Source organism: Eptesicus fuscus, chromosome 22, assembly GCF_027574615.1.
Source record: "Eptesicus fuscus isolate TK198812 chromosome 22, DD_ASM_mEF_20220401, whole genome shotgun sequence".
Lineage (NCBI taxonomy): Eukaryota > Metazoa > Chordata > Mammalia > Chiroptera > Vespertilionidae > Eptesicus > Eptesicus fuscus.
The window spans coordinates 8,322,685-8,345,891 of record NC_072494.1 but is presented as its reverse complement, the minus strand read 5'-3'; the positions used below and the strand labels follow the sequence as shown (position 1 = coordinate 8,345,891).

The 23,207-nt window shown below is 44.2% G+C and overlaps 1 protein-coding gene across 1 annotated transcript in view; it reads right to left on the bottom strand.

Annotated features, from left to right (window-relative positions):
- Window positions 1-23,207, bottom strand: part of MAGI3 (membrane associated guanylate kinase, WW and PDZ domain containing 3) — a 140,667-nt gene that overhangs the window by 29,234 nt on the left and 88,226 nt on the right. Inside the window, exons 3-7 of the mRNA XM_054711511.1 lie at window positions 16,629-16,748; window positions 12,425-12,634; window positions 10,118-10,292; window positions 6,350-6,429; window positions 3,751-3,808 (exon numbers count right to left, since the gene is read on the bottom strand). Coding sequence (XP_054567486.1) covers window positions 3,751-3,808; window positions 6,350-6,429; window positions 10,118-10,292; window positions 12,425-12,634; window positions 16,629-16,748 — 643 coding nt within the window. The remainder of the gene's footprint in view (window positions 1-3,750; window positions 3,809-6,349; window positions 6,430-10,117; window positions 10,293-12,424; window positions 12,635-16,628; window positions 16,749-23,207) is intronic.

Here is a 23,207-nt window from a genome sequence, read left to right as displayed (position 1 = left end):
GCCGCAACTAAGAAAGAGGTTTGCTTTTATCAAATGATATCACAGAACAACTCTTCCACGCGTAAATGCTTTCATGATTGTAAAATGATTAAATGGCTTATGTAAACACAACGTAAGTTTCACTGGCATTTCTGACTTGGGGACATTCACAGTGGACTCTGGGGAAGCGCACCAGTCTCCAGAGAAAAGCAGAGCGGAGGGAGGCGAGGGGGGTGAGCGAGTGGCCAGGGGGAGGCGGTAAGCATCACAGGGGCCGGGCACTGGTTACCTGGCCGTGGTAAGAACGCAACTACTGCCCCAGGGGCTCGGGATCTCAAACGGGTCTAACCCGGAAGCGACGGGAATGATATTCGAGCACTTCCAAAGCAGAGATATTTCAGCCAGATGATGCGCATTTTCCAGTGAAACCCATTTTTTAAAAAGGGGCATTAGTGGACACCAACGACTAAACATCAAGTCAACAGAATTTCACATTATGGCTGCCTTTGGAGGGGCTGAGGTTTATAGCATCTGCACAAAAACTGTCACGCACTGGAACGACTCCTCTGCCACTGTGGACACTAATGGTGGAGGCGGGGGAGCGGCCAGGCCCCTGTGTCTGTGTCGAGGGCAGCGCTGACGCTGAGACAGACGCGGCTGCTTCGTCGCGGAGCTCTAAAGGAGGCCAGTTCTGCGTGACTCGCTTTGGGTTCTGATGTCACTAACACTCAAGCATGTTTCTGCCTCTGACTACGAGGGGCGCCTTATCCGCGGGGCTACCTGCAACCCTCTGAGAAAACGAAGATGTCTGGTGTTAAGCGAGGTGCTATTTTCACAGTTATTTATTAATACTGACATGTTCGTATTCTTGAAAAAACAAAACAACCAGAAACTGGCCCTAAAAAAAAAAAAAAAAGAAAAGAGCCAAAACTGGTTTGGCTCAGTGGATAGAGCGTCGGCCTGCAGACTGAAAGGGTCCCAGGTTCGATTCCAGTCAAGGGCATGTACTTTGGTTGCGGGCACATCCCCTGTGGGGGGTGTGCAGGAGGCAGCTGATCGATGTTTCTCTCTCATCGATGTTTCTAGCTCTCTATCCCTCTCCCTTCCTCTCTGTAAAAAATCAATAAAATATATTTTTTTAAAAAAAGCTTTTTTAAAAAATAGAATAAACCTGTTTAGAAAGGACCTTGGCTCACCCCAATGCCATTCAGAACTAGAACGACTCTCTTTGCAGCCATTACAACAGAAAAGTAGTCATTTGTATTTGTCCTCTTTGCAGTGAGTGGGAGAAGAGACTAGAAGTATGCAAATGAGGAATCCTGAAAATTCTTCGACAAAAGAATCTAAGATTGTCGTGAAGGGAGTAACTGCATCTGTCACCGTAGGTACCTAGATGAATGCCACCCAAAAGCAAAACAGTAAAAACACTCTCCTTTCCATTCAGTATATCCATTGCTAAATGAACAGGTTCTGTTTTCCATAGAACTAGCTGCGAAGTGAGAGAGGAGACGGAAGATTATACGAAAAATTAAACAAGGGTCCCAAACAAGCATGATCAGATAGATTACATATAATTCAGAATCCCATCTGCACTAAAGGTCTGTGTATGCGATATGGATTTTTAAAATTCATCTCAGCAAACAAAACCATTATTCTTTTAGGAAGAAGCTGAGATATTAGGGCAGACGTATATTTAGACTCTGTCACCGAAGCGCACTGAGACTTTTGATGCGAAACAATCAGGAAACATTATTCCTAATACATACAGGCCTTCGCCTGGAAGGCCTGCCGCCGTCACATTTTTGGAACAATTTCATTTTCAGAAATAAATTAACCCGTTTCCGAATCTCGTACAACGAACTAAACACTGACGAAGAAACACTGTGCCGCCGCAGTTGGTGCTACTACGGCGAGGCTCCTGCCAAGAGCCATCTCCGTGCCATCTGGTCTGACAAGCGGAGAGCCACAGAGTAGCCGTTCAAGTAACAGCTTTTTATCTCCGGCAGCAAACGCGCCGGAGGACGGCGAGGACCGCGGTCTGGGAACCCTGCCACATTCCCCGGCTCCGCGGGCTCCATGGGGACGTGCCTCTGGGGTGCAGCTGCTCCCCCTTCACCTCATCAATCACCCTCCCGGGAAGCGAGCCGGTTCTGGGAGCGGCCACACCAGATCCCGTCGCTGCTGCCGCGCGTGCCAGCTCTGACCCGGACCTCCGCGGCCCCCGGGGGCGGGCGGGTCACTCCAGGGTCGGGTCACTCCAGGGTCGGTCACTCCAGGGCCTGCCCTGAAGTTGCTCCCACATCACAGCCTTGCTTACTGACAACCGCATCGTCGGGCCCAAGAGTTTCGAACAGGCCAAGGGCTTTCACCTCCCGACCACGTGTTCGAATGCGTTTGGGATGGGCGATAAGAGCATGAGGACCGTTATCTCCGAAGTGTGCGGCTGTGTCCACCCACCCAAACAGACTAAGCTACCGGGGGGAGAATCTCACGAGACCTTTCTGCGTGGCCTTCAAATACGCCCTGGACTGAAGAAATAACTGTTTCCTTATTTTAACTAGATATGCTCTAGAAAAAAACAGCCAAAGAGCCGCTGTACACTTTTCACATCACAGCAGCAGCAAGACATTAAATCGCACAATGGACATAAAATTAGCATAGCCTGCAAAGGAGCCAAAATACTGACGTTGAGAAGTTAGAGAGCTAAGCGTCAAACTAGTCACTTCCTTAGGGTATAAGTTATATTTTTAAGGATTTCCAAAAACCTCTCTAACCAGTGACTCGAGAACAATCCACACACACACACACACACACACACACACACACACACACACTGGAATAAGCACTGGAGTTACCAGTACACCCGGAGTCAGAGGTACTTACTTTAAGGACAAATGCCAGGAAGTGGCATTTGTTTTTGCCAACAAGTAATAAAAAATTAATAAGCCGTCATAAAGCTGGAAGGGCCTCAGGTTTGCTGCTTTTCCCAGGTAATAATGTCATTTCGCCTTCCCTTCTCAGGCAGCAGGTCTACACGCCCCGTTTCCCGGGAAACGGTAACATTTCTCAGGCCGTGGTTTGCCTGGCACTAGAAGCCTGAGGTCAGAATTGTATCGAGAGCGTTTGGAAGGAAAGCAACCCCAATGGTCGTGACAACAGTTCGATAAAGGGGGAACGGAGAGAAAAATTAGATGCTGATGCCATCTTAATTCCTCAGGCTAACAAAGGCAGGGGCTGGGAATTCCCGCCAACATTGTGTGTTTCAATTTAACCAAAACAGCTGTGTAAGGAGCAACTTTCATTCATCTCCCTCAGCCTCCGCCCCCCCTCCCCCCCAAAAAAAAATCACTTACATTTTCCTTGATTTATTCCTTAAAAGAGAGCACTTTTAATCAGATACGTCAGCGTCCTGGGTCCTGTGGTACATGCTGCCCTTAAAGTTCCCCGCTGTTCTCAGACCCACAGCGTCAGTGTCCGAAAGGCCTCAGCAGCTCACCGCGTCCTGCGCCCTCACCCCACAGCGCCCCTCCCCTCCCCCCCCCCTCCTACCTCCCTCGGTGGAGGAGGCTGGAGTAGTGCCGGTAACTGCTCACCATCGGCAGCTTCCCTCTGGGTTCAGCAGGGAGTGAGGCTCAGGCCCTACCCTCGCATCCCCTCCCGGAAAACCCTGCAAGCCCACGGAGGAGCACGGAGTCTGCGCTGCGGACTCCCCGACGCTGCATGGAACGGAGGGAGCGTTTGGGAGAACAGGAACCGAGGGAACAGACTTACTCAACATAGTATGTCCCATACTGCGGGTCCTCTATCTTTTCCCAGCCATAAGGAAGCTCTGTGAGAAAAAAAAAAAGAAAAGAAAAAAGAACTGAGTGAAATGCCAGATTCAAAACGGACAGGGAAGGATTTGCCAATGAGTGAGTCTACATTTCTGGGAGACAGAACGCTGAGGGCTCCCTTTCCAAGAGCAAACAGTTTGAGTCTGAGTGGCTCCAGGACCCTCAGCGATGCCTGAAACCATGCAGAGTACCCGACCCTGTACATACTATCTGGTGTGAAAAAGTGAAAAGGTGACATAAAACTCATCAGCTCTGCCGTGTTCTTACTGTTAGCCTGGGCTTACGTATCTGTATGACCTCCAGTCGGTACTATCTTTTGCGGAAAATTTTTAAAGTCGCCTTTCAATTTTGTCTGGATTAAAAAGCATGTAACATGGTCTTTAAATCCACGAAACGGGCACAGTCAACTGCAAGAGTCCACGGTGCCGTTGGCGAGAGTAAGGCACTCGGGGCGGGGTATGTGATAATCACATGTAATCACATGTAGGCTTGCCAATCTGTATCTAAAGTAGTAGAGAGACTTAATTTCCTTTTTTCCTCAAAGAAACATTATGAAAAATAAGTTCTAACGCTTTTTTTCCCTGTACACCAAAAGGTAGTTTGAACACCAACATTCTGGTGGCCACTGGCATTAGGGATGTATTGGAGAAGTAACTGAAGAAAGTTAAATTTAAGGATAATGCAAGTGTGTGGTGATCAGAGGAATGGAGAGAAAGATATAAAAGAAAAAGCATGGACAGAAAGAGGATAGATGGACAGACAGCTATGTGAAAAAGCAAATACAGCAAAAGGTTCATTGTAGCATCTCAGTGGTGGACACATATGTATTCACTGTAAAGTTCTATCAATTTGTCTGTATGCTGGGAAATTTTCATACTAATTTGTAAACTGGCAAAATACACTGAGTGGCCAGGTTATTATGATCTCTGAACGCATAAAAATCTGGCCACTCAGTGTGTGTGTGTGTGTGTGTGTGTGTGTGTGTGTGTGTGTATTAGAGGCCCGGTGCATGAATTCGTGCATGGGTGGGGTCCAGCCAGCCTGGCCAGGGGGAGGGGACATGGGCAGTTGGCTGGCCTGCCTGCTGGTTGAACACCTGGTCGAGGGGACAATTTGCATATTAGCCTTTTATTATATAGGATATACACTGAGTGGCCAGATTATTATGCGTTTAGAGATCACAATGATCTGGCCACTCAGTGTATAGAAAAGGAAAGAGCCACAGCGATCGGAAACTGCATATAGGGAACAGAGCAAACGAAGAGGAAGCAAATATGGCCGCAAGGATTTGGGCGCAGGTGACTATGCGGATGGTGTTGATGACAGAAGGAGGGATGGGTGACTTAGGGAGAAAAATGTTTAGTTTGAAATACAGTTATTTGAAGTGCTAGTAGGACAATAAAAAAGAAAGTCAATAGGAAATACAGAAATAGCATTTAGAACCGAGGACAATACTGGAGACGTAGATAAGGGACCCAACTACAGTGAATCGACAGTTAAAGCTACGGAAATAAATACGCTCTACAGGGAAAACAGGAAACAGCAGAGAATTGAACTGAAACAATTAGTGGGCAGGAAACAGGGGGAGACCAGCAAGAGAGACATGGCCGAGAAGACCAATACCACATTCACAGTTAGTAAACAGTCCAGGTCTATGGGCTCATACATGCCAGTTTACCTTTAGAGTGCTGATTTCACCATAAAAAAACTTACTGTTGAGAACCTCATACACAAAGGGGGTATGCTATAAAAATCATTTTTAAAGTTATTTCTTAACGTAATAGCAGGTGTCGATGAGGTTGTGGAGAAAAGCAACCCTTATCCACTGCTGGTGGGCCTGTAGGCTGGTAAAACCGCCATGGAGAACAGGATGGAGCTGCCTCAAACAATTAAGAATAGAGTTACCATGTGACCCAGCAGCCCCTCTCTGCGTATCTACTTGAAAACTTTGCAAAGATTGATTTGAAAAGATAGAGGTGCCCCTATGTTCACTGCAGCATTATTCACCGTGGCCAAGACATGGGAACAACCAAAGTGCCCTCCGATAGATGATTAAAGAAGATGTACATATACACAATGGAACGGAGCCTTTGTATTTATATAAATATTTTAGAATCAGCTTATCGATTTCTTCAAAACAGATGTTATTCTTCTGCAGTCTATATTCAGGAGGGCACGGCAAACGATTTTGGTTGGGGTAAATTCTATACTTACATGTAAGACTATGGCACTAACTACAGTCTATGATATACAAGGCAGAATTACTATCCAATAATAATAATTACCCAATGATTCTTAGAGGAATCATTTTATTACTGAGCAGTAAAAGCTGTCTGTGGGGTGGGGTTTATTAAAGGCTTTCACTGGGCTCCTAACGCTGCTCTAAGCCATAGGTACTATCCATCCTAGTGGTGCTAAATTAAATATAGTTTTGAAGGCTCAACAGGCATGAGGAGGCTTATCCTGGGGCTGAGAATGTACCCAACTTATTAAAATATTTATTTGGAATTTTTTAAAGTTGGTCTTTCGGAATCTACCTCCGTCTTCACAGTCCTCGGGGGCTTTGGCTTTCTTACAAAGGCGAGGGTCCAGCCAGGTGGTCGTTTTGGTATTGTGGCTGCAGAATAAAGATTTCAATTAGAAACGGCAAAATACACAGATGAAGAAAAATATATCAAAAGCAAAGATTAAAAGCGACTGAAAGGCAGATGCTGTTAGAATAGGCATCTCCTGCAGGCTCTGTTTGCCTAGCTCTGACTCAGGAATCCGACTGCTCTCAATCTGTGGCTTCAAAACTGCCATCAAGGGGAGGGAATGCTAGAGGCACTAATGTGAGGATGGAGATGCTGCAGAGGGGATAAGAAGCAAGGACAGAAGAACAGACGCTGTCTAAGTGAGGACGAGCCACGGCCCCTGCTGTGCAGCCTCCAGCAGGAAAGGCCGAGGGAGAGCCTGGTTCGCTTGCTGCCCGAGTTCCTTCCTCCTGCCCTTCAAAAACCACGGTATTTCTTGAGTCCCTGTGATGTGTGGGCCCTGCTGGGGGCTGGGAACACGGAGATGCATGATCAGACAGAGCCTGTGGACTCACAGGGCTATTTAATATAACACAATGTAGAGCGAAATGAAAGGGAAAGCTCCATAGGGTCTGTTTCTGCAACATTGCAAGTAACAAGGATGGGTACAGCCTGGCCCGTGTGGCTCAGTGGTTGAGCATCGACCTGTGAACCAGCAGGTCATGGTTCGATTCCCGGTCAGGGCACGTGCAGGGTTTGCAGGCTCGATCCCCAGTAGGGGGTGTGCAGGGGGCAGCTGATTGATGATTCTCTCTCACCATTGATGTTTCTCTCTCTCTCTCTCCTCTCCCTTCCTCTCTGAAATAAAAAAAAAATAATTTTTTTTTAAAATGACGGGTACAATTAAACTCATCTCTACGAAATTAAGTTTTTATCACTATGGACCATATATTTAATAGAAAATAAAAGGTGAAACAAAAAGATCACCCCACCCCCCTCTTTAAGAAGTAGGCTGCGACACCTTCAGAGAGCAGTGTCTGCCTGATTTCACTCCGGGTCACCCCGGTTACTTCAGGCCAGGCCACCGTGCAGCAGGCACTAATGCTAAAACAAAAGAACATCACTGCTGGGCAGACGCTGCTACAGTTTAAGTGTCTGCAATATGAGGATAGGAAAGAAAGAAAAAAATCACCAAAGAAAAATACATAGGAAGGCAACAAAATATAAATTATAGTGATTATCTAATAGTGTGAGAACAGCAATGTGAACAAGTTATCTTTTCTTGGCGTCTATATCCTGAGATCAACTCACTCATCTCGACACTGGCCACTCCTAGGAAATGGAGCCAGTGGTTTCCGGAAATTAATCAGATCGTCCGTGCCTTTTCTAACCCCTGCGCTGCTGAGAGGGCTGCTAGGCAGCCCCTCCCGGCACAGTGCCAGGTCTGACTCTCGACTGTGGTAGAGACTCTCCTGTATGCCGAGTATGGATAATCTAAGTGGGAGAAACTGGGATTCTTGCTGGAAAGTCTGTTACCCATTCAGTCAGAGAGAATTTCCCCCAACGAAAACTGGCTAAAGCAATTTCAGTAAAATGAAAAGGATCAGGACTCCACGGAGGCCTAGCAGCATGCATATTATTAAAAATAAATACTGGGCATACCTTACAAAACCAAATTCATAACTTTCAGAAAAGCTTAACTTTGGTTTCAATGATCCAAAATCTGTACTGCTAGATTAGCAGGTGTGGGCCACCCCCTGGGCTTTTACCCACTGTTTCTCAAGGGAAAGACATGCCCACTGGGGCTGTACCTGAAACAGAATAGCTCAAGACTGCAGACCAGGACTGCTTACTGACAGAGGCATGACTTAGCAGCAGCAGCCACACAGACCGAGCACAGGAGCTGCAGCAAGCCAGAGAGCTTCATCTCGCAGCAAATGATACTCAGCTCTAGCGTGATATTAACCCCTTATGAGACGATGGTTTGCAAATATTTTCTCCTATTCCTTAGGCTGCTATTTCACTCTGTGGATTGCTTCCCTTGGCTGCACAGAGGCTTTTAAGTCTGATGTGGTCCCTTTCTCTGTTTTATAGTATCACCGTTGCCTGTGCTTTTGATGATTGATGTCAGACCCGAGAAGTCCTTGCCAAGTTCAATGTCACAAAGCTTTTCTTCTAGAGGTTTTATAGTATCAGATCTTACATGTAGACCGTAATCCACTTTAAAAATGTTCACCTATAAAGACATTTGTTGTATAAATTCCCCAGTCCCATAATTTACTCACTGGTCCCTGTTTGCAGGGTGAGGTGCTGTCAGATTTGATGTCTCATAATCTGCTTCTAAAGTTATTCTAGCTCCTTTTTGTGCCTCTACATCTTACTCAGGGGGTTAGTTCCCAAGTCAGCGTGAAAGTCAGAAGTCTAAATTACCCTTGAAAAACTCCTCAAATTGGCCACAGAGAAGAGTATACCTGATTTTGTCTGTAATCCTGGTCATTAATGTTTATATAAATGTATAATGAAATCAATAATTTACCACACCTGGTAAAAAACAACACCTTGCACACAAAATCTATGTATTTTAAACGCTAGAATCTCACTTGGTACAGCAAGATGCTTATTCTATCTGAAGGATGTGGAATTGGGGACCAATTGAGGAAACACACACATCTCTCACCCCTAATTCATGTCTGTGTATATGTTCTTTTGAGTGTAGTATCCAGCCCTCAGTATTTTAATTAGTATATTCTATAACTTCACTACTTCAATATTCTACCTCTGGGTAAATTTGTTTAAAGGTGAGAATTACAGCTGCATGAGACTATAAAAAAACTTCAAATGAAACTTCTAATAAATTATTTATATAATATTCTCAGGTGCGAGCAATAGAAAACTTTAGGTTGACTGAACACATGTGGTACTCTATATCTCTGTAAATACAAGCATATTAATAGTGCTTTTTCATAAAATAGTTTTTTGTGGGGATTTATATTATACCAGTTCTTCTGAGAACCAGTGATTTCCCCCCTCTCCTATGCTATTTGACTCTATTGCTTGAAAACATCAAACCCAATCTCTAGGACTGAAAATATTTAGCTCAGATAAGAAATACGTCCCCCTCATACGATAATTCCTGAAATGTGCGTTAAGTGGGACAATATACACAAAAGTTAATAAGCAACAACAACAACAAAACCAGCGAAGCAGACCTGGCCTGTGTGGATCAGTTGGTTGAACATCGTCCCATGCACCCAGAGGTCACCAGTTCCCATTCCTGGTCGGGACACATGCCCATGTTGTGGGCTCCATCCCCAGTAGGGGGCGTGCAGGAAGCAGCAGATCAATGTTTCTCTCACCAATGAAAACATCTTTTTTTTTTTTTAAAAAAAGCAAACCACATTGGGGCAGTGGGGGCTTGCCCAGGGTGGGAATGGTTGGAGGCGGGGAGGGTCAATTGGGGAAAAAGGAGACATGTAAAATTTAAGACAATAATAAAAAAAAGCAAACCAAACCTTCTTTATTCCTTACATTTTTCATTAGTGATAAATCTGTCTTTTATCCTCTTGTTTTTATAAAACCAGAGATCAAACACACTATTCCTTATCTAAGTCAAATAAAAACAAAATACCGTCCAGGGAAAAAGTCAGATTAAGAATCAACTCTAACACGGATGAAAAATATTTTTAAAGAGAGAACAAAGGCATGGAGGCCTTGAGAAAGGGGGGTAAGCACGTTCTCAGACAAGCCCCCCAGCGGCAGGGCTGGTGGGAGAAGGCACAGACATCGGCTTACTCGATGAAGTAGACCATCCCCGTGTCCGTGTAGGCCATCTCCCAGTTTTGGGGCAGTGGTTCCAGACTCTCATCTCTCAGCATGTAATTTCTGAAGTCCATGGAGCTGTTGGTTTGGTTGTAACTCGGGACGGTCTTCATCCAATCGGATGACTCAGAAGGCCTCTCTCTGTTTTCTATTCAAAACAGAACAGTATGAAAAGCAGGTGAGCTTACACTGTCTTCAAACAGCACTCTTCAACTCTAACAAAATGCCAAATATTTATTACACATTTCCTTGTCTTTTGTGTCCACATTCTGCTGTAACTTTTGAAAAAACAAACAGAAACGTACTTTTTTTTTTTTCCATTTGCTAAGTGACATTAACCCTGTACAGCACCTTGGGGGCTAGTCTGGGAAAGACGCAAAAAACAACTCTGGAATCAAGTCAGTTCCTACTGAACACAGATCAATCAACAGGACACTAACAACAGCCCAGCAGCACGTGTACAATCCCTTTACATGTCAGGCGCTATTTTAAGCGCTTCACATATATTAACTCATAATCCTCACTCAAGCCTGTGAGTATGTCTTACTATTCCCATTTTATAGATGAGGAAACCGAGGCACAGCGAGGTTAGTTAATGCAGTCAAGGTTACGCAGCTAATTAAGCAAAGCCAGGATTCCAATCCCAGTGGCCTATGCTCTTAACTGCAACACCACGCTGCCTCGTACACGTTTAACACAGGCCTTTCAGAATGACACATAGACTTCCTGTTGTTAAATATAATTCTCTGTTGTTGACAGTGGAATCCTTTTAGAGTCCCAGAGTCCGTAAGGTAGGTGAAAACACTAAACTTGGGTTACTGTAGGGAGTGCACACTTCATGAACTTGAAACTTGTTTCTAGAACTTACAAGATAACCCAACTGTAATAAGCCCGGACTGCAGTCAACACCTCAGAATCAGAGGCTCTTAGAGGTGGCCTTAGACATCATTCTACAGCCTTCCTTGTCCTTATAGTATTTGCACTCCACCCATCCTTTATCTAACCAAGCACCATCATCCTTTAACCCTACTGCTTACCACTCTCACTGCTCCTCACCCCATCCACGCCCTCGCCATGTCCTCCTTGCCCTACCTACCCAAGAACATGTGCATTCCCACACTGGGACAAATTCACGGCCTCTAATGCCAGTCTTAAACATTTAAAAATGTTAACAAACTTAGTTCTGGGGGTGAGCAAAGCTGACATCAACATCAGAAGCCTCTACGATGTGATGAGTTCCCTTAACAACCCCTAAAAAATAAGATGTGAATTCACCTAAACATTTTCAGACCTGTTTTCACCCAAATATACTAGGGTAATGCATTAAACATCAAACATATGAAGTGGCATAATTATGTGGGATGTCAGGACTATAAAACAGGACTCACATTCTGCAGGGGAACGCAAACAATGAATGCATTGGAACAACAAATACAGAATAGACAGCAAATGTGAATCCTAAAGAAAACCTCAGGATGCTTTGGGGAAATGATCAAATTGGGTACCAGTGAAATACATCTTCCAGTTCCTACTACATGCCGGGCACTGTCTATGGTGCAAGGCACACAACCATGAACAAAACAAGCAACAATTCCACCCCTCACGCAGCTTTTTCATCATGTTTTGAATGGAAGTGTTATAATGAATAGCACTGAAACCAGGTCTACTGCGATTCTGTGGTTTCCTACCCATACTCTCCATTAGAAGTGTAAGAGTCTCCTAAGCAATCGCCACATTTTGGGAGGAATTCAAAGGAGTAAGATTCTCCACCAGTAAGTTCCTGCTGGTCTTGCATTTAATGAAAAATAGAGGAGAGTCAAGTTCGGAACTTTTCTTGGAGTGATTCTGGATGTGAAGTCCAAGTACTGCTTGCGAACCTCTCGGATAACGTTGACTAGCACATCTCCAAAACGCTGTGCTCTGTTTTGGTTGAAGGCTGTATCCTAAAACATCTGCTTTTGTTCATATCCTGCAAAGCAGGACGCAGGCCAACAAGATTCCCCCATTCCAGCTTCGGAAGTGAATCCCACATCTTTTAAGCAGTGGGGCAAGGCCATCTTACGTGATCGCTACTGACAGCTTATCACTGAGTTATCGAAATGGCCACTGGGAACAACTTTACAGATCCACTTTGTTCCACAGAAACACCTTTACCAAAAATATGAGAACCCCCTCACTCACTCTGCATGGGCTTTGTGGGAAATCTTACCACTTCCCGTGCAGTGTCCCGGTAAAGCCAACCGGGAGGGTCACCTAGAAATGGCTCATCCATTTACCAACCTGCATGGCCAGTGCCATTAATGGCCTCCTTGTCCTCATCGTCCTCCTCTTCGGGGAGAGAGCTGTCCATCCGCTCCATCTTGCTGACGGAGGTGGTTCGCTTCCTTTGGGATTCGGTGTCAAACTCATTGTCAAAGAGGACCTGGTCCACAGGATCGGGCTGGAAAGGGCTGGGTTCTGCTGGAGGCTTGGGAGTCCCATAGAAGTTTCCTAAGTGAACACAGGGACAGCAGCTGGAAACGCTAACGCTGAACCGAGAGTCACAACAACATGGCCCGGTGTACGTCTCTGCCCTGTTATCTTACACTGGAGTTTCTGAACAGCCAACCACCACTGGCCAAAAGGAGGCTAAGACACTTCCTGGAAGAGGAGGAGGTAGAAAGAGCAAAAATAACTAATTTCCTAAGTGCCCTTCACCATAGAAAGCCAGGAAGTTGACTTTGTGGATATGGCTTATTTATCCCAACAGGGCAGATTTGTGTGGGTCCTAAAGTAGGGCCTAATTGGTGGATTTAGATGCATTAACGCTCTCGTGTAGGATTCACTGGCGTGGAAGTGGGAGAAAAGGAGAAGGAAACTAACTCAAATCATTTTGCTCTGATGTGCAACATGATGAACTATTTTGGTAAGAGGAGGAAATATGTGGGCAAAGGATGAAGCTAAGAACTAACCAGTCTGTGTTGAAACGTAGGCTGTTTATGTAAAAGTAATTTTTGAAAGTTTTCCTGAGATTCTAATTATATCATTTTATCTGACAATTTGTTGAACAAATAGAGACATTATTAGCATATTTCAATATTGGCTTACTCTCAGGGAAGCAAGAAATGCTTTAATATGTTAAGTCTTCAGGATCAGTCATTTTTGCAGTAAAAATAAATGTTCCAGAATAGAATGAGAACAATGGAATATCTTCTCAATTTGTCATGTAGCTCTCATTAGGCAGCCACACATAATGGGAAAATGCTCAATAGATCTACCTACGTTAACAGTTTGTGGCTCCTGCTAGTTTTGACCTTGCATCAATCACTATGCTAATGTTACAGGAAGATAAATATGATTGTGGAGTAAAATATTCATGACCTTCTTTTCTTTTCTTTTTTAAATCCCTTTTTTTTTCTAATCAAATGACTGGGGCTATAATGGATTACTTTTCCTAGGTGAAGAAAGCATGGGTTGTTGATCGTAATACTGGGGCAAGTCTACAAATAACACAGCTCACCTTAGGTGGGGCGTGCTTCGAAGGGGAAATTCTTTGGAAATGTGACTTGAGGCGGGATTGTTATTCAAATGCTCAAGACAAAACAGTGGCATCAAACTATAAAGCTTTGCCACAACATCCCGACCCCACTACGCCCTTGCTTTCAAATCCATGTTGGAGATAGAGTCATTCCCGTCACGCGGATGACGCAAAGGCTGGCATCAAAACAAATCTCTGTCGCTGAAGGAGAGCAAGGAACTGGTGGGAAAGCCAGCTCACACTCCTCTGGGTGAAGGGCAGCGGAATGCCCCAAACGGAGGTGTGGCTGGGGAAGAGGATGCGCTGGGAGCCCCTGCGTTGTGTCCAGCAATCCCACTCCCACGGGGCGTGCACGCACCATGACACGGAAAAGCCCACTTTTTCTACGGATGGGAGTTTTCCTAGAAACACGTTGTAGTGTGTATCCTTGGTAATTTTTTTTTTTTTTTAGCACTAGGAAGTTTAATTTTTTTCTAGGGTGAAAATGAGAAAAATTCAGGATATTGTGATTGTTATCCATAGACATTGATAAGATTTCAGGACTCGATCATACATTCTGGCAGTTCCCTTATTTTTAAAAAATTTTTGGTATTAATAATAAGCATGCTTATAAGTAAATTCGGTCTATTTTTCTGGAGTTATTGTTAAATATGAAGATTGCAGATTACAGCAAGGTACATAGTTACAAATTTTGTGAACCCTGACTATAGTTATTAACAGAAAATTTTTTCCATTCTTTGAAGCTGTATGGAGGCATTTCCTTTTTCTCTCTTTCTTCTCTGAAGTTGTTTTCATTTTCACAAAGGAACTGTTAGCCATTTTAAACATATATAAAAACACGGACAATAGTCCTACAGTAGTGTTCGAAACCTCCTTATTTATTTGCACATCCTCCGGGTCTGAGTTTGCCGGATTCTCTCGGGTCTCTCCCTTCCCCCTTGGGGGACATACACGTATGGTCACATACACTATTAGAGCCCCAACTTCCTGTCTCTGTCCTTCCCACTCTCTCCGAGTCATCCTGAAGTTAGCATGTCATTTCCCTGCATGTGTGTGCACGAGGACATACGTATAAGCACACAAAATGTATACATATTATTGTTCACAAAAGCTTCACAAGCATCCCATGACATTTCATATCTTTTTTCTAGAGTATACTGCATGCATGCTTTTGCAACTTTCTTTTTATAGAATTATATTCCTAAGACTTATTCCTGTTGACATGTAGATTCTAGTTCACTTTAACTGCTGTAGGATAGTCCATTTTTATGAACAAATTAAAATGTATTTGGTTGATTCCTCTATTAGAAGGGAGTTGTTTCCATCCTCTCACAAACAGTGCTACAGGGACTATTCTGGAACTGTCTACACAGGCACGCAGACAGGGTTACCCTATGGGCCAATCACGTGCCTCTCTGAAGTTGCCAGCTGTGGCCAAGGTGCTCTCCAAAGGGACCGCATCATTTTACACTCTCGCCAGCTGCGTAAGGGAGTTTCCATTCCCTCAATTATCAGACTGTAAAATTATTGTCAATATGATGGGTGTGAAATGGTTTACGATTGTTATTTCAATTTGCATTTCTTTAATTGAGCACAATTTGCCACTTTGACATATTTCTAACATGCTTTTACACTTAACAGAAGAAAATACCTTTGTGATCTAAGGGCAGAGAAGGACTTCTTAAACAAAACTTCAAAAGTACAAATCATGAGGTAAAAAAGTGATAAATCTGGTGGACGAAAAGTAAGGATTTCTGTTTAATGAAGCAACACGGGACAAGGTTATTAGGTGGAAGAGAATAGGAGAATATATCTGTATCCAATAGGGGATTAATATCTAAATAATATGTAAAATCTAAGGAATGTCTGCCACTGGAATGCGATTCAGATCCCATTTAAAAAAAAAATAGACACGCCCTAGCTGGTTTGGCTCAGTGGATAGAGCATCAGCCTGTGGACTGAAGGGTCCCCGGTTTGATTCCGATCAAGGGCACATGCCAGGGTTGCAGGCTCGATCCCCAGTAGGGGGCATGCAGGAGGCAGCCAGTCAATGATTCTCTCTCATCGTTGCTGTTTCTATCTCTCTCCCCTCTCCCTTCTTCCCTGAAATCAATAAAACTATATTTTTTAAAAAAATAGACGAACAAATGAATAGACAATTTGCAGAAGTCCAAAAAACTAACGAGCATATGAAAACATGCTCAAACTCTGTGACTTCCAGAGAAACTCAAGTTTAACTGAGATACCACTTCTACAGCCATCGGGTTGGCAACATTATAAAGCTGGACCACGCCAAGTGCCGCTGAGGAGGTGGAGTCATTATACTACTGCTGCTACAGCAACCAAACCTCGTGCAGTCCTGGGGGGATGCAGACTGTAGAGCTATCCTATCCAAAACTACTTCGTCAGATGGCTATCAAAAAAACCAATGGGAAAATTTCCTCAGGTGAGGATTAACAACCAAGTTTGAACTTGACCTTAAATCTGTACTTCCTGGAATGAAGTGGGTAGAGGAGAGAGATATGAAAAGAAAACCAAATACTCTGTTTTTGTTGTTTTTCTCCCCCCATTCTATATTCCCTTTTCTCCAAGTGATCCAAAGTATAAATAGGTTTTTTAAAGTCTACAGTATTTGAATTCTCAATCACAAATAGAAAGCAATCTACCAGCACTTGCTGAGCTCATATGATGTGAATTACTATGAAATATACAAACTAGCTAATTTGAATAATTTTCGTATATTATTCATAATTGACTTCATAATGTGATGAAATGCTTTTTGTTTATTGTTTAATCCCATTTTAACTAGCAAATTACAATTACCCTAATTAAAAGAAAAAATTTCCCCCAAACCGACAGATAAAACTTGTTTGTAAAATGGTATTTTACTGATCAAATTCCCTCTGAAATAATTCCAGTCATTCAGATAGCTTTCTGGGTTGCTGTTGTCAATATTTGGGGACATACCATCATACGTTCCACTTTCTAATAATGCTCCACTCTCTTCCAGGGCTTTGAACTGTTCAACAGAAATGAAATTATAGTCCACCCCTGGTACTTCCCCATCTCTGGGGGCCCTTGTGGTGCCTAAGGAAAAAAAAAACACAAGAAAAAAATAGGTTGGAAGTGCTTTTAAACTTACAAAACATTGCAAATAATAGAAATATAGCCTACAGAGAACGCATGGAGAAACAGACCACTGAATACATTGTACCGACTAGAATAAGGATCAGGAAATCTGAGGCAAGTTAAGATTCCTAAGTGAACGCAGGACAATAAATAACACAGGATGAGTCAATAAACTTGAATAAACCTACAGGTAGCCATAAAATTCAAAACTACAAAGACTACAAAATTTTAGTGTCAGAGAAAGCTTAACTTTCTAAGACACAACAGTTAATTCTTCTTTTAAACCTCAGTTATCATTCCTTTACATATAGCAATCCACCAATGATAGACTTCATTTTTAGGTAGCTAACTTATGTATTTTTTTCTTCCTTAGAGAAAAGAAACAAACATTTACTTACTAGAGGCAGAAAGGACAATTAAAAGGAAAAAAAATTAAGGTCTTTTAATGAACTCTATTTTAAAAACTTGGACAAATATTAATTATGAAAATATTTTAGGTGAATAAAAAGGCTTATGGCTTAATAAAGGTAGATATTTACACATTGCTTCTTAGCCATTATTCTCTTCAAGTAGTTTTTAAAAAGTAAGCAGTAAGTAAGCTGTTCAATGAAATTCAGCAACAGGGCACTAAATTTTATCCGCTAAGGAATTCATGCTCAAGTACAGTTGATCCTTGAACAATGAGGGGGTTAGGAGCACCAACCCCCTAACACACAGGTGAAAACCGCATATAACTTGTGACTCCCCCAAAACGCAACTACTGTCATCTTTTGGTATCCATGGGGATTGGGGAAAATAGGGTCTGGGTTGAACTCTCAAAACCTATGGCAACATTCTAGCACCCCCCCAAATCGATAACAATCCTAATTTAAAATATTAATACAGTTTAAGAGCCATGTTATATCCCTAATTATAAATACTCGAATCAATATAATACTTGGTTTTTAAAAATATATATTTTTATTGATTTCAGAGAGGGAGGAGAGGGGGGATAGAAATATCAATGATGAGAGAGAAATCATTGATCAGCTGCCTCCTGCACGCCCCCTACTGGGAATCAAACCCACAACCCAGACATGTGACCTGACTGGGAATTGAATCGTGACTTCCTGAGTCATAGATCAATGCTCAACCACTGAGCCACACCAGCCGGGCCTTAGTGTGTTGTTGTTTTTTTAAGAAAAGGTAGCTTGACAGAAAGGGGTACAAGGGAGGGTTAGGCTACTGAACGATGAAGATAAGGCAAAATGTGCAATAAGCAATTTTAAGATAAAGCACATGTTCTAATTGAGAAAAGAGGCCAAACTGAGATGAATGAGCATCCTGCACAGCCCACGCGTCATTCAGCTGTGTTTGTATATTCTGTGTTTATTTGCTACTTGATGACGCAAAACATGAACTTGTTCAGGAAAATGGAATACAAACCAGTATGACCTCAATTAAATTGACATCATTCTCCTACCTACTCACCAATCACATAGGAACTTATTTGCATCACAGAACAGACAGTATCTTTCCCTACTCTTTTTTTTTTTCACCTCTTAAAAAATAATCCTTTGAGGACTGATTTTTTTTCATGTTAATATAGTCAAACTTATCAATCCTTCCCTTTATAGCTAATGCTTTTGGTGCCTTGAAGAAATTTTTCCCAAGACCCTGGGGAGAGGCTATGTTCTTTTTAAAAAGCATCACAGCTTTGCCTTTCATGCCCAATACTTCAATGCACTAAGATCGCTTAATTAGGGAGCTGGCAAGAGGTAGTGAGTGGTCTACTTTCCTTTTTTACCAAATGGCTACTCAGCATGATTTACTGAAACGACCATTACTTCCCCTCTGATCCACCACAGGGCATCTGTCATAGACACTTACCCAGAAATGTCTGTGCAAGGCTGGGTACCCATCACCGGGCTCTCTATCACATCCCACCTATCTCCTGACCACTCCTGCACCAATATCACGATGCTGTAATCATGTTTTCATGACAAATCTTGGGATGTAGAACAAGACTACTGATTGTGTTTTTTTGTTTTTAAGAAAGAGGGAGAGAGAGAAACATCCATTTGTTTTTGTTGTTCCACTTATCTATGCATTCTTTGGTTGCTTCGTATGTGTCCTGACCACAGATCGAGCCCACAATCATGGCATATTGGGACGATGCTCTAACCAACTGAGCTACCTGGCCAGAGCCAATCATCTTTTTTTCTTCTACTCATAGCATTTTCCATCTAAATTCTGGAACCAAATAAACAAGCTAAAACTGTTGGGATTTTTATGGAGTTATTTAGATTGAATCTATTAATCAATTTGAGGAGGACTGATATCTTTGCCATATTGAGTCTTTAATCTACAAGCAAGAAATCTCTGCCAATATATTTAGATCTTCAATGTCCCTAATTTTACCTTACAGAGATCTTTATAGTTCTTTAAGGATTAATTTCTAAGTATTTCAAATATTTTTATGCTATTATAAAGGACTAGAGGCCCAGTGCATGATTAAATCATGCACATGTAGGGTCCCCTAGGCCTAACCTGCCATCCTGGTGCTGGAGTGGACAGGCACCCAGCTCCCCCTCTTTTGATGGTCCGTGGTGGGACGTGGGCTCGCTGCCCCAGAGGCCCCTTCTGTGCCGCAGCACAGCCATGGCGCAGACGCTGAGCTTGCGCCGCCGCTGGCGACGCAAGCTCAGTGTCCTGCCAGCCCAATCAGCCACCCCGGCCACCCCGAGTCCCACCCTCCCTCCCCCGCACCTCCTGGCCAATTGTGGGCATAGCGAAGGTACGGTCAATTTGCATTTTTGTCTATTATTAGGTAGGATATCTTTTTATAAACTTTCATCTTATTGATGGTATAAAAGAATGTAATTGTGGGAACTCCTTTGGTCTCTGTATTCCGATATCCTTTACCTACAATAAAATTCACTAATTCTAACAGTACAATTCTGTGAGTTTTGGGAACCTTCACAATTGATAGGGAAAATGAGAAAAACATATTATACTTCTCCAGTGAGAATTAAAGATTAACAATTTGACACAGAGATGTTACAGATGTGAAGGAATCGACTGATAACAACCGAAAGCAAGAGCAGGAAACACTGCAAAGCAGAATCAAAGGTTAAAGTTGGCATTTCCAGGGACCAGGACAGACGTGTGTGGGGAGCGGTGGTCGCCACCTGCTCAGTCTTCCCTGCAGCTGTTCCCACAATTGAGTGTGTGGTCAAGGCCCTGCCTGCTAACGCCGGGTCTTCCTTGCAAATACAGTATTATTAAGATCAGAAACATTTATACACTATATAATTCTGTAAGCAGTATTCCAAAAATACTACAATTTTGAAGGCTAAAGAAATTCTTAAATGGACAGTTTCGGCGTGTGAATCTGGTAATGATGTTAGCCGTATTAGGAGTTCTGAATGTGATAATACTGTCTCACAGCGTTCTCTGGCATTTTCTACGGTCTGAGCATTTGCTACAAGTTTCTATGCTTTGCAAATACTCTAACAGGAGAGGTGCAAAGAGAAGATGCGGAAGTCGATGTGGAACACGCCAACCTGATTCAGAAACTGGTCTAAAACCTGAAGTAGAAGCAATAGAAGCAACATGGAGTTCAAAGGCAACGCCAAAATCAGGGCCAGGAGACAAACTATTTTCATCATTAAAAAAGCAAGCAAGCTCAGACGAATGGCCAATGACTGATGCCCAATTTAAAGACGCGCTTGGCTACATGCTTCCTTCCAATCTGGTGAATATCAACGCGAGTCATGGAAATTTCTTTTATGTCTAGAATATTTATGACCCAACAAAGAGGAGATGAGCAGATAGTGTAACCGCTACTTGGTGTGCTTTAAAATTTCACTGTAGGAGTGAAACATTCAAATAGTAAATATGTGTGATGGTTCCTGCCAAATTTTATAATTATTTTTATTTTGTGTTAATGTTCCCCCTTTTTAAGTTGACCTATTTGCAAATGTCACTATCAGGCAACTTAAAGGTGTTACTAATGATCATGTCATACGAGTTCATGATGATGATAAACCAGCTGATGCGGCGTCCTGGTCTCTCTTTAAGCACCTGGAGCTCTCGGGAGACGCCACCCGCCCCACGGTGCTTGGAGCCGTCATTACTGCGGTAACGGTCACCTGCCGCAGTCATTCTGGGTCCCGAGGTACTTGGTTCAGCTGGCACTTTTATCGCAATCAACCAAAAATTACCCTGTGATTAAACCGTGACGCCACTTCTTGTCCTGAATTACAAGTACCCTGGTTCCCACTGGCAGGCACCTGGCCCTGTACTGAGCCCAAGAACACAACCGAAACCAGGTCTAAAATTCCTCCCTGCAGGGCCTGTCTCCCAGGGCCACGGCCAGTACCAGTTCTGTATCAGCCGGGGTCCAAGCAGGAGAGAGAAACCGCATGGTAACCTGAACAAGGATGGCTTAATATAAAGAATTATTAACCACTAGAGGCCCGATGCATGAAATTCGTGCAAGAGTAGGCCTTCCTTCCCCCCGCTGCTGGCACCAGCTTCCCTCTGGCATCCCAGACCGGGGCTTCCCTCGCAGCCCCACCTTTTTTGGGAAGGTCTCCCCCAAGGACATCCAGTCTAATTAGCATATTACGATTTTATTATTATAGATTCCCAAGGAACTAAGAGGGGGTAAAGCACACCGCCTTAGAGCTGAGGGGGAACACCCAAGTGAGGAACAAACTTGGAAGGGCCCGTCCGGCATGGCTCAGTGGTTGAGCTTTGACCCATGACCCAGGAGGTCACGGTTCCATTCCCGGTCAAGGGCGTCAAGGGCACATGCCCGGCTTGTGCGCTTTGATCCCCTGAAGGAGGCGGACAGGAGGCAGCCGATCAATGATTTCTCTCATCATTGATGTTTCTCTCTTCTTTCTCTCTCTCTCTCCCTTCCTCTCTTTGAAATTAATAAAAATATATTTAAGGAGGAAAACAAAACAAAACTTGGAAGAGAGGGACACTCCCAGCTGGGAACCAGGCCTCACTCACTGGAGGAGGAGTGGCTCCCGTCCTCGGGAGGAGGCGGCAGGCAGGGCAATGTCTGCTGGGGCCTGGATGACACTGACAAGCAACTCCCTACGGCGGCAGCAGGGTGTGTGTGTGGAAGGTGTTATTAACTTACCAGAGAACCAGCTGGGATGCTGGCTGGACTTGCCAGATCCCACTGGAAAACCACGTGCAGGGGGGATTACCGAAATGTGGGGAGCCAGCTGGGGTGCCCACGGACCGCGTCAGGAAGTGAGGAAGTCACTGGTGCGCTGTGCAGCTCACGGAGCCGCCTGGGGAGGTGCTGCTGATTCGCTGCTGGGAAGCCCCCAGATGCACCCTCCCTCCCCCCCAGCCTCCGGGAAGCTGCCTGCTGGCGCGGGGCTGACATTGCAGAGTGTCTTTTTGCAGGCAGGAGGGGGAAGAAGACACTGGCAACTTCCTTCCTTTCTGGTTGCTAATAGTTAAGTCACAAGCATGTTCGCTGGATCCTCTGGGGTGGGCTTAATTGCCTTTGCGAACAGGGGCCTGCAGGAGCTTGGTGCAAAGCAGGAGCCCGAGAGGGTCTCTGGGGCAGGCTGGTGAGAACTCTCCCGCCCCCCCCAGGGGCGAGTGCCCAGACTGGGTAAGCACGCAGCTCCCAGAGCCCCTGGCCTGGCCACGTGGGGTCTCAGGCGGCAATTCTCGGCTTGGGGTTCAGCAGCAGACCGGGCGCTTGGGCAGACAGCTGGGCTCTGCCCGGCTCTCCCCCCGAGCGAGGCCCAGCTCGCACCCAGGCAGAGGGCTGAGGATCAGAGGACCCCTTCGTGTGCGTCTCCTTTCCCGTCTCAGGGCCCCCGGTCACGCTCTGTCTCTGCTGCAGCGACTGACCACCGCAGCGCCCACTCTCTTTCTCTGTCATTAGTGTTGCTGCTCCATTGCCTCAGATTTTGTCAGTGGGGAACCCCTAGGTGGCCTTTTTTTTTTTTTTTTTTAAATCCTTCTGATATATCCCCATCATTTTTTAAGCATTTATAGACTTCCTGGAACAATGAGATGTTCCAGGCTCATCTTGTATCTCCCTTGCCCCACACCTGGAATCAGAATTTCCTCCGTGAAGATCTGGTATCGTTTAGTAGAGAAGGATATTCAGAGACCCGATGGGGTTGTGGGCACCTCCATTAGCGAGCGAAGAGGTCCCGTGAGGATCTGAAAGGCTGCGGCTGTGTGGACCCTACGGCTTAAAACTACATAAACTGTAGCTCCTTTCAGGACAAAACCTCACACGGAGGAGAAAGTGCAAAACTAGGACAGAGGTCAATTACGAAGAAGATCCAAGGAAAAATGGCAGAGGGCAGCAGAAGGTAGAAGCACTTACTTTATTAACTTGTTCTAACAAGGATGACGGAGCTCCAGAGCTAGGAACCTAAAAACGCT